Below are 14,551 nucleotides of genomic sequence, written 5' to 3' on the forward strand. Positions count from 1 at the left end.
AAGGTGGAAAGATATTTGGTAAAATTAAGCACCAATTTTGATTTTTTGAAACCATCTCAAAATCGGAGGCTGCATCCACAATGATAAGAATTTCTACATGAAACCAAGACCCAACCTCATTCTTTTTTTAAAAAATTAATTTAATTTAATTTTTACTGAAGTACAGTTGATTTACAATGTTGTGTTAATTTCTGCTGTACAGCAAAGTGATTCAGTTATTCATATATATATAATTTTTTTTAAATATTCTTTTCCATTATGGTTTATCATAGGATATTGAACATAGTTCTCTGTGCTATACAGTATGACCTTTTATCCCCAACCTTGTTTTTAATGGTTAAATACTAAGGGCCTCTCCAAGAGAGTCCAATGAATATGAAAACACCTGCCTTCTCTAAGGATAGTTGAACATTATTCTGAAAACTCTAGCCTATGAAGCATGTTGTGAAAAAAAAATGAGGCAGATTCTTGGATGGAGCAGGTAAAACAGTCATTATTTTAGATATGATTGTAGAGTTTAAAAATGAATCAGAAAATTTATTACAAGAGGGTCCAACTTACAAAATGCTTAAAATACAAAGAAAACAGCCTTGACAAGAAAATGTAATAATTTATGTGAAGAAAAGCATAAATCTTAATTGAGTTATAATAAAATAGAGTTGAACCTTGAACAACACAGATTTCAACTTTGTGAATCCACTTATATGTGGATTTTTTCAAAAAATATACAGTCAGCTCTCCATATTTGCACATTTTGAAATTTCTATCTGTAGTTGGTTGAATCCACAGATGCAAAACCCGTGGGTATGGAGGGCTGCCTTTACCATGCCATTTTATATCAGGGACTTGAGCATCTGCAGATTTTGGCATATGTGGGAACTCCTGGAACCAATTTCCTGCAGGTACCGAGGGACGACTGTACTTGACTTGAAATTCTATCTTCATAAGAAATATGTTGAATATTGACAATATCTCAATTCTTACTAGATTATTTTTTTAATTTTAAGATAAATTTAATAAAAACTTCAATGATTTTTTGGGGGGGGAGATGGAGGAAATCTTGTGAAACAATTCTAAATTCTGCCTGGGTAAAATTATAAGTTTTAAAAAAGTAAGGAAAAGGTATTTGCTCTGTTACATACTAAAATATATTAGAAAATTTCATTGGGAAGAGTGTATTACATAATATAATGTCTTGCATGTAAAAATATACAGCTATACATATGCATATGCATATATACATGGCATATACATAAAGATTCTGGCAAACAATCACAAGAAATTCCCTCTCCTAGTTACTTGAAATAAAAAGAGCCAGGGGGCTGGGAAAAGAGTGAAAGAGGTCTCACTATTGTCTGAGAACCTTTCTGTACTATTTAAATTTTCTCCCTTTGAACGTGTATTGACCTCTTTTTAAAAATATCAAAGTAGTTAATCAGGATGGAGGGATAACTGACCTTTTAAATGTTTGTTTTCTTTCTTTTTTTTTTTACATTCACTTTATTAAGTTAAAATATGTATTGAGCAAGAAAAGAGAAAAAAGGAACTCTCTAGGCAGAAAGAGACCAATGTCTGTAAAAACATTTGAACTGTGATCAAGGACAGATCAAAAGCAGAGAGATATAGGAGAATCCATTGTTAAATGGGGCTGGAAGAACCAGAAAGTGACTCAGAACAATTCAGGGAACACATCATATCAATCACAAAATAAATTCCATTTAGGTTATAGCTACATGCTAAAAAAATAAAAATTCTCTAAGAGATTAGAGAACTTCATCTTTTATGGGGTCTTTCTAAGCTTATAAGCAATTAAAAAGTGTATGTATCTACAAATTTCACTAGTTAAAAATGAAAATTTCTGTACACTAAAATATTAGACTAAATAAAAGGATAACAAAAAATTAGGAACTTATTGTCTGTATGTGAGAAAATGCACAGGCATGACAGCTTGTCTTCTTAGAAAGACTCTAAGTAGAAAAGACCAAAATCATAAACAAAAATAATGAAAATAAAGATATGCAAGTTTAAACCGATTAATTTTTTCATAGTTAGCAAAAATGAAAAAAGGCCCACAGCATGAGATCAAAACTACTGAACTATATGAACCAAAACCAGATGCACATGTGCCCACGTGAGTGTGTGTATGCAGGTCTACAGTAAAAATGTACTTTTGCAGGTTGACCCAGATTCTTTTCCTCTAGAAAGCCACCCTACTAACATGATCAGAAAAATATATATGGATTTATTTTCAAATATATTCAATGAAATAATAATTTTGAAAAAAATAAAAAATTCTTAGTGTTATGAGGATTATTACTAAATTATATAACAACCACACAGTGGAATACTATGCAGCCTTTATTTAATCATTCAACAAACATGGGAGTACCCACTCTGTGCCTGCCTGTTTTAGGTTTATAGGAATATAGCTAGTGAAAACAAGACAGATAATAAGTAGCATAACATCTCGCAGAGCTGCCAGTCTACCATAGCGGCAGGCGGGTTCCCTTCCCCTCCATGACCCTGATCTCCCTCCTTCACCACTTCCCCACGGCACAGGAGACCAGACCAGCATCGGCCTTTCCCTGTTTCTACCACAGTCATGGGCAAGCAGAAGGGCTAGGGCACCACAAGGCCCATCACACACTCGTCAGCACACACTCTGTTATTTTTCTACTTTCAATTTCATTACTTGCTGCTCTAATCTGTATTATTTCCTTCCTCTGCTTACTTCACCTTTAGTTTGTTCTTCATTTTTCAGTGTCTTACAGTACAATATTAGGTTATTGATTTGAGATCTTTCTTCTTCCTTTAAAGTAGTCATTTACAGCTCTAAATTTCCTTCTAAGTTTGCAGCTACTTTAGCTATGTCCCATTAAGTTTTGGTATGCTGTATCTTCAACCTCATTCATCTCAAAATATTTTCCAATTTCCTTTCTGATGTCTCCTTCGACTAACTGGTTATTTGGGAGTGTGGTTTAATTTTTACATAGCTGTGAACTTCCCCAATTTCTTCCTGTTATTGATTTCTAATTTCATTCCATTGTGGTGGGAGGGTATACTTTCTATTATTTCTCTCCTTTTAAATTTATTGATATTTGTTCTACGAGCTCACATATGGTCTATTCTGGAGAATGTTCCATGTGCACTTGAAAAGAATGTATATTTTGTTTTGGTTGACTGAAGTACTCTATAGATGTCTGCTAGGTCTAGTTGCTTTATAGTATTGTTCAAGTCTACTATTTCCTTGTTGATCTTCTTTCCAGTTCATTATGAACTTTTTTTTTTTTTTTTTTTTTGCCACACTGTGCAGTGTGTGGGATCTTAGTTCCCTGACAAGGGATCGAACCTGTGCCCCTCGCAGTAGAAGCTCAGAGTTTTAACCACTGGACCACCAGGGAAGTCCCCATTATGAATTCTTATAGATTAAGGAAATTACACTTCTAAGTGTGCTTTGTATTCTGAGTATTTTTTTCTAGTTTGTTTTTATCTTTGTCATGATTTCTTCCATGCAGCTTTCTTCTTAATTTTTATATAGCTGACTTTAGGCAAGTTTTATAGTTTCTTGTCATACTGAAGAGGTCCTTCCCCTCTCCAAACTTGTAAGAATTTTTTTCTCATATTTTTGCAGTACTTTTTTGTTTCATATATTACAATTAATTCATTGGTCCATCTAGTCTTAATTTTCTAATATAAGAAGAGCATAAGGAAGACATTATTATTTTTTAGAAGTCATCCTAGTTGCTCCATCACCATTATTGAATAGTCACTTTTTTATCATTGATAGGAAGTGTCACCATCATAACACATTATTAAGGAAAGGTTTTGAAAGTTGGTTTTTTTAGAGTATCTTTCGTTATTGATAAATATGAATTAGATGAGAAAGACAGATAGATCCTGCAGGGAAGAGTGAGGTCACCTGAAGGAGGAAAGCCTGGAGGTGAAGGTCAAGCCTTGGGACATGGGCTCCCAGGTTGTGACAGCTCCTGCAAGTCTTCAGCTCAGTTCCTGGAGAATACCTTTGCATTCCAGAGCATAGAACCCCCTTTCTTTGGGTCACCATTTGACTCTTTGCAGCTTAAAATTTTTCCTATTGTTTTTTTGCCGGGGCAGATGGCATGAGCTTTATCTGAAGGCTTTTCCCTCCTTATTGTATTATTTCTGTGCCTCTTTGTGTCTTCCATTGACTGGCAGCTCATTGAGGACAGGGATTAGGACTTTATTCTCTCAGTTCTAGAGACCCAGGTGGTGCTGTCCAATACAGTAATCATTAGGCCCATGTGGGGATGGAGAACTTCAAATAGCTTCTCTGAATCAAGGTGTGTTGCAAGTGAAAAATACACTCTGAATTTCAAAGACAGTATTTAAAAAAAAAAAAGTATCCCAATGTTTTATATTTCTTATATTTTCCATCTCTTTGTTGAAGTTCTCACTGTGTTCATTCATTCTCCCCAGTTCGGCAAGCTTCTTTGTGACCATTACTTTGAACTCTTTATCAAGGAACTTACTTATCTCCATTTCATTAAGGGTTTTTCCTAAGGTTTTATCTTATTTTGTCATTTGGAACAGATTTCTTTGTTTCTTCATTTCGCTTGACTCTCTGTGTTTGTTTCTATACAGTAGATGAAACAACCATCTCTCTCCCAGTCTTGAAGGAGTAGCCTTGTGTAGGAAATGAATTTTTCGTTCAGCCCTACCCCAGCTCTTAGTCATCTCTCAAACTTCTGGGATCGCTGAAGCAGCCTATTATATTTTTTAAGTGTTCCCAGTAGTTGAGCATGTGCCAAGACATGTCCTATCCCAGAGGAGAAGATCTCAGTGCCTAGATTCAGGATGACTGGAAGCCAGCCACACACGCACAGAGAAAATTACAGGCTAATATCCTTGATGAACATAGATGCAAAAATCTTCAACAAAATATTAGAAAACTGAATTCAACAATACATTAAAAGGACCATACAACATGATCAAGTGGGATTTATTCTAAGGATGCAAACTATGGTTCAAAATCCACAAATCAGTCAATGTGATACACCACATTAACAAAATGAAGAATAAAAATCATATGATCATCTCAATAGATGCAGAAAAAGCATATGACAAAATTCAACATCGATTTATGATAAAACTCTCAACAAAGCAGATATAGAGGGAATAGACCTCAACATAATAAAGGCCATATCTGACAAGGCCACAGCAAACATCATATTCAATGGTGGAAAGCTAAAATTACCTCTTCTAAGATCAGGAACAAGATAAGGACACTTACTCTTGTCACTTTTATTTAACATAGTATTGGAAGTCCCAGCCAGAGTGATTAGGTAAGAAAAAGAAATAAAAGACATCCAAATTGGAAAGGAGTAAGTAAAATTGTCACATGTCACAGATGACATGATATTATGTATGGAAAATCCTAAAAATGCCATCAAAAAAACTCTTAGAACTAATAAATGAATTCAGTAAAGTTACAGGATACAAAATCAATATGAAAACATCTGGTTGCATTTCTTTACACTAATAACAAACCAGCAGAAAGAGAAATTAAGAAAACAATCTAATTTACAATTGCATCTAAAAAAGAAAATTCCTATGAATACATTTAACCAAGGAGGTCAAAGGCCTGTATATTGAAAACTACATCGAAGAAGACACAAATAAATGGAAAGATAGTCCATGCCCATGGATTTAAAGAATCAATACTGTTAAAATGTTCATATACCTAAAACAATCTACAGATTCAATGCAATCCCTATCAAAATTTCAATGCCATTTTTCACAGAAATAGAGCAAAGAATTAAAATTTGTACCAAACCACAAAAGACCCTGAATAGCCAAAGTAATCTTAAGAAAGGAAAGCAAAGCTGGAAGCCTCTTGCTTCCTGATTTCAAACTATATTATAAAGCTATTTCAATTAAACAGTATGGTATTGGCATAAAAACAGACACATAAATCAGTGGAATAGAATAGAAAGCCCCAAAATAAACCCATGCATATATGGTCAATTAATTTATGCCAAGAGAGCCAAGAATATACAATAGAGAAAGGATATTCTCTTCAGTAAATTGTGTTGGGAAAACTGGACAGCCACATGCACAAGAATGAAACTGGACCACTATCTTATACCATACACACAATCAACCCAAAGTGGATTAAAGAGTTGAACATAAGAACTGAAACCATAAAACTCCTAGAAAAAAACATAGACAGTAAGCAACTTGACACTGATCTTGGCAATGATTTTTTTAATCTGACACCAAAAGCAAAAGCAACAAAAGCAAACATAAACAAGTGGGACTACAAAGCTTCTGCACAGCAAAGGGAACTGTCAACAAAATGCAAAGGCAACATATTGAATGCGAGAAAACATGTGCAAATCATATATCTGATAAACAGGTAATATCCAAAATATATAAGGAGCTCATACAACTCAACAGCAAAAAACCCCCAAACAATCCAATTTAAAAATTAGCAGAAGTTCTAATCCAAAGAAGACATACAGATAGCCAACAGGTACATTAAAAAAACCCCAAACAATCCAATTTAAAAATTAGCAGAAGTTCTAATCCAAAGAAGACATACAGATAGCCAACAGGTACATAAAAATATGGTCAACATCATTAATCATCAGGGAAATGCAAATCAAAACCACAATGAGATATTGCCTCACACCTGTTAGAATGGCTATTATCAAAAAGACAAAAAAAGAATAAGCGTTGGGGAGGATGTGAAGAAAAGGGGACCCTTGTGCACTGTTGGTGGGAATGCAAATTTGTGCAACCACCATAGAAAACACTATGAAGGTTTCTCAAAGAATTAAAAATATAACTACTATATGATTCTGCAATTTCACCTCTGTGTATTTATCCAAAGAAAATGAAAACGCTAACTGAAAAAGATATAAGCGCCCCATGTTCACTGCAGTATTATTTACAATACTCAAGATATGGACACAGCCGAAGTGTCCATTGATGGGTGAATGTATAAAGAAATTGTGGTATATATATAAACACAGTGGAATATTATTCAGCCATAAAAAATTAAATCTCTCCATGCATGACAACATGGGTGGACCTTGAGGACATTATGCTTGGTGAAAAAGTCAGACAAAGAAAAATACCATATGATCTCTCTTATATGCAGAATCTAAAAAAAAAATTTAAAAAACAAAACAAAAAAACAAGCTCATAGATACAGAGAACAGATTGATGGTTGCAAGAGGTGAGATGGGAGTGGAGGATGGGTGAAATGGATGAACTGTTTTGTTTGGTTTTGGTTTTCAGTTTAGATAAATTGAATAATATTTTTTATTTAAAAAATTAAATAAATTAAAGACCCTATCTACAAACATAGTCTTATTCTGAGCTACTGTTGGTTAGGATTTAAACATATGAATTTGGTGGTGGGGGAGCACAATTCAGCCCATAACAGGCACGTAGGAAAAATACAAAATCATCTAACATACATGTAAATAAGTAAATAAAATAAAAAGGAAGTTGACAACCTGTCCTCAAAAATAGTCTGTCAATTTCCCACTAAATATCAAAGAGTCACAGAAAAAGATGAAACAGCAATTCAGGATAGGATCTCTGTGCAATAAATGATATCATAGAGACAACTGGAGAAATATGAATGGGGTCTGAGGATTAACTGACAGTACCCTCTGGATGTTAATTTTCTGATTTTGAAGGCTGCCTTTAACTATGGGGGTAGAATGTTCTGGTTTGTTGGAAACCCCCACTGAAGCGTTAAGGGGTGATGTGCATTCTGTCATTGACTTGTTCTCAGATGGTTCAAGGAAATGTGTTTAGTATGGTTTTTGCAATTTTCTGTAATTTGAGAGTGTTTTAAGTCAGGAAGTTAAATTTTAAAAAGAAGAAGATTGAACCAAAAACAAGTTATGTGGAGCCCAGTTTGACTGGCTGGATCCAAATAAGACAAAATGCAGCCCTCTGACACATAAAATTCTTTCAAGAACTTAGAGAGAGCTGTGCTCATGTGTGTCCCTCTAGTCCTCCCTTTTCCAGGCTGGGCCTCCTCTGAGTTTAGGTAATGGCTGTGTCCTCTTTTTCTGCTCACACAATCCTATTCCCTCCTATGCTCCCGGACTTGCATGCTATGACCTGCTAGATTCACTTAGTTCTAGCAGTTGTTCTCTGCAAATGAATACAGTTGGTTATTTCTTCCTTTCCAATCTTTATGCCTTTCTCCTCTGACTTAGAGTAATGTCCAGGACCTGAGTACAATCATCTTGTATCTGTTTTGCTAAGTAGTATTTTTCAAGGAATTTGTCCATTTTATTCAAGTTGTCATATTTATCAGCATAAAATTATTATTATCCATAAGATCCCCTTATTATCCTTTTCATGGCTGCAGAGTTTGTAATAATACCCCATCATTAATTCTTGATATTGGTTTTCTTTTTTTTTGCATTTTTTTCTTTTAAAATTTGGTTTATTGATTTTATTTTATTCATTTTGTTGATTATTTCAAAGAATCAATGCTTGGTTTGTCAATTCCTTTAACTGTTTGTATTCTATTTCATTGATTTCTACTCATATTATTATTATTTCCTTCTTATTCTTTTGAGTTTAATTTGCACTTATTTTATGGTGATTAGTGTGGATCTTCCGGTCACTGATTTTATTTTATTTTTTATTTTTTAAAATTTTACTCCCCATTTCTCCCAACCCCCTATTCTTTTAATAGAAGGAAGGTCTTTAATTGCAAACTACACAGTTTACTCTAAGCACTGCTTTAGCAGCCTTCCACAAATTTCCATGTGGTATATATTCATTATTATTTATTTTGAAATTTTAAAAAATTCTCTATTGATTTCATCTAAGACCATGAATGCTTTGGAGGTATGTTGCTTTAAATTCAAATTCTGGAGTTTTTTTTCTAGAGATCATTCTTGACTAGTAATGTAATTTCATTTAAGTCAGAGAACAGAGTCAATATGATTTCATTGCTTTTAAACTCTATATGATTTCATTGCTTTTAAACTTATTTAGACTTTTTAAAATTGTCCAGAACGTGGTCTATGTTGATGAAAGTACCTCGTTCGTCAAAAAAGAATGAGACTTCATTAGATGTTGCAGTGTGCTCTCTGAATGTCAATTAAGTCAAGGTGGTTGATAGGTTTTTTTTTTGGTTCGGTTTTTTTTAAGTTTGTTTTTAATTTGGTCGTGCCGCAGGGCTTCCGGCATCTTAGTTCCCCAACCAGGGAGTGAACAGGTGCCCTCCGCAGTGAAAGCACAGAGTCCTAACCACTGGACTGTGGGGAAATTCCCATGGTGGTTGATAGTGTTACTACCGTTTTTCATCTGCATTAAAGGGTGATATGATAGTCCTTTAATTTCATCAGTTTTTGCTTTATGTATTGATATTTTAAAGCTCTACTATTAGGCACATAATATTTATGATTAAGATGTCTTCCTGATGAATTGACACTTTTAACACTACAAATGGTGCCTTTTTAAAAATCTTTGGTAACATCAAGTGAAAACTTGAAATTGACTCCATGGTGCCTTTGGACCTGGGCACTCCCTCAACAGGACATTCAATTACCTCTGTTCTGTTCCCAACCTGCCAGTCATATTTCCCACCACCCACATAAATACCCCCTAGAACAGGACAAGGACATCATACTAGCGTTATTGCAGGCATCTTAGAACCCATGTGCGTTCAGGGGAGGCACGAATGGAGCTTGCTGAGCAGCCCTGTGCAGGGACAGTTCCGGCCACAGGGAGCTGAGGCAGAGACACAAAGACCCCCCGCACCCCCATAAACACCACCAAGGTCACCAAGGTGAAAAGAGCCTGGAGGGGCTGCAAGACAGAGGTGACAATGCTACTGGTGGCAGGGACACTGGTGGACATGGAGTGAAAAGTCCACACGGACAGGATCACAGACAAGAACGAAGTCAAAGTAACGGGGGAGGGGGTGGGCGAGGAGGAGGCTTCCTAGTGTGTAGTCCCCACTGCACCCTGTTTGAGGGACCCGGGGGCGGTGGAGATCTGAGGCTTTGCCGACCCACAGACTTGTGTGTCTGTGGGGGCGGGGTGTGTGTGTGTGTGTGTGTGTGTGAGAGAGAGAGAGACAGAGACAGAGACAGAGACAGAGGAGGGAGACAGGAGGGTTGCACTGGAGCAGCAACATGGGACAAAAGAGAGAAGGAAACGAGGGGACTTCCCTGGCAGGCAGGTGGTTATGACTCCCCGCTTCCACTGCAGGGGTCAAGGGTTCGATACCTGGTCAGGAAACTAAGATCCCACATGCTCCCGGCATGGCAAAAAGAAAAAAGGGAGGAAATGAGAAGGAAGGAGGAGATGTGGAAGTATGTTAAGTTGAGTCCTGTGTAGACTCTACTGACCCTGCTCTGCCCAGAGATGAATCATGAGCAGGGATTTCCCTCTCCTGCTTCCCGCCCTCCCTGCCCCCCTCCAGACTGCAAAACAGTCTAATTTGATCTTCACGCTCTCATTTTCCTGATAAGAGTCAACCAAACAAACACTGCTCTTTGCTTGCCAGGACGAACACACCCTAAAGCTGCACCGTTACTCTTTTATTTTTTTTTTTAAAGATTCTTTAAATTCTCTAGTACTTTACAATTTTCAAACGTTTCACACATGTGATTTCATATAATCCCATAACAACCCCTCTTTCCCCCTTATCCCTATATTGTCCCCCCCTGCTTCCCTCTCCCCACTGGTAACCACCAGGTTGTTCTCTATATGCGTGAGTCTGGTTCTTTTTTGTTTTATTCACTAGTTTGTTGTATTTTTCAGATTCCACATATAGGTAATATCATACAGTGTTTGTCTTTTACTCTTAACCTGAGCAGCTGTGACATAGTGCGTCAGACTTGTTCTCAAGGTCTTCTTGTGGTCTGAGGTCTGTTTCCTCTGAGATTTTTGTGGGTTTGGATGGTTGTTGTATAGGTAAAAAGACAAGCTACGTTAACAGTAAAGCCTTCCGCCTCCTAGCTCAGGGCAGCCATTAAATAGTTTTTCCAGGATGCACACCTTACCTGTTTCGATCTCAAAATGTAAATCAAAATAAAAGCTTCACACCCTTTCCTCCTAAACGAAAGACAGAGCCTCTGGGGTCAGCTGTATGATTACTGGTAGTTTACCCTGTAAGCCCTGTATGTTGCTGTGGAAGAAAGTGCCGGGAAGGAATTTGGCAAATTGCTCACAGCAGCCAAGAAGGGGTGCTGAATGCAAGGGAGGATGGGAAAGCTACTTTTCTGTAAAAATCAATGCGAAGAATAGATGCAATGAGCATGTTTTAGAATTTAAACAGAGGCATAAAAAAGGGAAGGGAGGGGGAGGGGAAGGGAAGGAGGAGAGGGGAGGGAAGGGAGGGGGAGGGGAAGGGAAGGAGGAGAGGGGAGGGAAGGGGAGGGAAGGTGAGAAGGGAGAGGGGAGGGAGGAAGCTGGGAAGGAAAGGAAGGGAGAGGGAGGAGAGAGAGGGCGGGAAGCGGAGTATGGTAATGAGAGGGAAGGGCCGGACCACATCAAGGCTTGCTAAGGAGTTTTCAACTCTTCTCTCTGGAATTTACCTCTGGGGCAGCCAGACAAGCCTAGGAACGCGGGCTTTTCTCCCTCTGGGCCCCGGTCGGTCCTGCCGGGTCATGACTCTGCTCCTTCTCCCGACTCTGCCCACTGCTGGTCCCGCTCAGACAACCCGGGCCGCAGGTGACTCGGGCAGGCACCCCACCGTGTCCCCCACGCCCCGCCCCCCGCCCCTTTCCCGGCCGCCAAGCGCGCCTTCCGGAGCCAGGACCCGCGATAGGGACTCACCGACAGCAGGACACCCAAAAGGACGAAGATGAGAGCCCTGGGGCCCCGGAACGGAGGCCTGGGACTAGGAACCGAGGCCCGGGAGCCCGAGGCGGCCGGCGCGCTATGTCCCCGCTGCCTCGTGCGGTCGGGGAGCGCTCGCTGTTCAGGTCGCCGCGAGGTGACAGCCGGCAGAGCCATCAGGGATCGAGAGTGTCTTTTGCGGAACGCAGGAAAGTCCGCTTCTGATTGCTAGTTGCTGGAGGTCTGCGGGATGCCTCAGTCCCGGCGCACTGCCCTCGCGCGTTTGGGGTGAATGCGAGGAGCGGGTGGCCCCGCCTAGTCTTACGCTGATATTGCGCAATCAGGGCCGGGCGAATAAGAAGCTCCGTCCTCCTCTGAACTGGAAAAAAGACAAGAGTTGGCCTTAAAAACCCTTCCTGAAGCGGGTCCCTTACCAGGGCCAACGACGCTCCCGAGCTACCGCTCTGGGCTTCTGACTACAGCCTTCTGCCCACTCTCAGCTTCTGCTCCTCCCACCCTCGTTGGCAGGGTGGGTGCATGGATATCACTGGCTTCAGAGTCACTTTGCAGCTCTGTCCCAGTGCCAAGCTTCTGAGCCAGAGGCTTGATCTTAGCATCTCAGTAACCAGGTGCTTGGCTGGAGCAGACACTCAATGAACACGTGGGTGGACAGAATGAAGGTCGCAGAGGCAGCAATCGGTGGATCTGAATTCAGGTCACCATTAGGCTCCCGACCTCTCCCATCACCACCTTGCATGTTCCCGTCATTCCAGGTCTGTCATCTGACTTTCGCACTCAGGACTTCATGCCATCTCTTCTTAACCCTGCTGCTCCTGCAGTCAGGCGAGCTGGAGGAATCCACTTTATTAAGCCTTTCTTCGGGGTTTTCCTCCCCTGTAGATTCTTTAAAGCCCTTGGGAAACAAAACTGCTGGAGACTAATTGGCACGTGAAACCAAATGGGCCAAGAGGGGGGGTCCCTACGTGGGTCAGGCCCTTCCAGCTGTCCCTACACACTGGGCACTCTGCTGGGCCCAAGTTATGTGGAGTCCAGTATTCAGAAAGCGGCACAAGGCTAGGTCCTGCTCACAGGGTGACTGAAGGGCTGGGGACTGAGTAGGAGAGAAGGGAACCTGGGAGCCTCCAGCTCCACCCCTTGGATCAGTTTTGTGAGGCCAGGGTTGTAGGAATTAAAATTCATTTTTCTCCATATGTGTATCCAGTTGTTGCAACATCATTTATTGAAAAGACTTTCTTTTCCCATTGAATAATATTACTGCCTTTGTTGAAATTCAATTGATTATATATATGTTCCATTTCTGGACTCTATATTCTGTTCCATGGATCTATTAATTTTCTATCCTTTTGCCAATACCATGTTGTCTTGATTACTGTAGCTTTATACAGTGTTGAAATCAGGTAGTTTAAGTCCTCCAACAGTTTTTTTTTTTTTTTCCTGGAATTGTTTGCATTTCCATATAATTTTTATATAAATTAAAATATTCAATTAAAAAATCCTGTTGTGAGACCTACTAGAGAATGGACTTGAGGACACAGGGAGGGGGAAGGGTAAGCTGGGACGAAGTGAGAGAGTGGCGTGGACTTATATATACTACCAAATGTAAAATAGTTAGCTAGTGGGAAGCGGCCGCATTGCACAGGGAGGTCAGCTCGGTGCTTTGTGACCACCTAGAGGGGTGGGATAGGGAGGGTGGGAGGGAGGGAGATGCAAGAGGGAAGAGATATGGGGATACATGTATTTGTATAGCTGATTCACTTTGTTATAAAGCAGAAACTAACACACCATTGTAAAGCAATTATACTCCAATAAAGATGTTTAAAAAAATAAAACCCTGCTATGATTTTAAGTGGCATTGCATTGAATGTGGTGATTGATGAGAACTGACATTTTAACAATATTGTTTTCCAATCAATGAGATGGTTTTGTTTTAGATCTTTCTTACTTTATCTTGACAATATTTTGTAAGCTTTCTGTGTACAAATTGTGCACATCTTTTGTAAATGTATTCCCAAATGTTTTTGATGCTATTTTCAGTGGAATTGGTTTAGATTATTTTATTTTCAAATTGTTTTTGTGCTGCTGTTTAGAAACACAACTGATTTTTCTGCATTGATCGTGTATCTAATGATATTGCTAAATTTATGTATTTCAGTTGTTTTGTAGATTGTTTAGGATTTTCTACATAAGCAATCATATTGTCTGCAACTAAACGCAGTCTTACTTCTCCTTTTCCAGTCTTTATTCCGTATGTCTTTCTTGCTTAATTGCCCTGGCTAGGACTTCCAGTACAATGTTAAATAGAAATGGTGAAAACAGAATTGCTTGTTTTATTCTTAATCTTAGAGGGAAAGCATCCAATATGTCACTGTTACATATGAGGTTAGTTGTAGCGTTTTCATAGATACCATTTATCAGATTACTGAACTTCCGTTCCAAGTTTGGTATAAATTTTTATCATGAATGAGTTTTGAATTTTGTCAAATGATATTTTTCTACATCTATTGAGATGATCATATGGCGTTTCTCCTTTATGAAAATGATGAATCAAATTGATGGACTTTAATATGTTAAACCTACCTTGAATTTCTGGGCTAAATTTCACTTGTCATGATGTATTGTCCTTTTCACATATTTGCTAGACTTGATTTGCTAACACTTTTCTTAAGGATTTTTTGTGTCTGTATTCATGAGAGATATTAGTCTATAATTTTCTCCTTCTATG

At 38.8% G+C, this 14,551-nt stretch overlaps 1 protein-coding gene across 2 annotated transcripts in view; it reads right to left on the reverse strand.

The window, feature by feature from the left end:
• TNFRSF10A (TNF receptor superfamily member 10a) overlaps positions 1-12,081 on the reverse strand; it is a 39,963-nt gene extending 27,882 nt beyond the window's left edge. The window contains exon 1 of one of the 2 annotated variants that reach the window (XM_068552724.1): positions 11,806-12,081. In XM_068552724.1, coding sequence (XP_068408825.1) covers positions 11,806-11,985 — 180 coding nt within the window. In that variant the 5' untranslated portion in view covers positions 11,986-12,081. The remainder of the gene's footprint in view (positions 1-11,805) is intronic. The other variant, XM_068552730.1, reaches the window with a different exon arrangement.
• Positions 12,082-14,551: the final 2,470 nt, after the last annotated feature.

This window comes from Eschrichtius robustus, chromosome 10, assembly GCF_028021215.1.
Source record: "Eschrichtius robustus isolate mEscRob2 chromosome 10, mEscRob2.pri, whole genome shotgun sequence".
Taxonomy (NCBI): Eukaryota; Metazoa; Chordata; class Mammalia; order Artiodactyla; family Eschrichtiidae; genus Eschrichtius; species Eschrichtius robustus.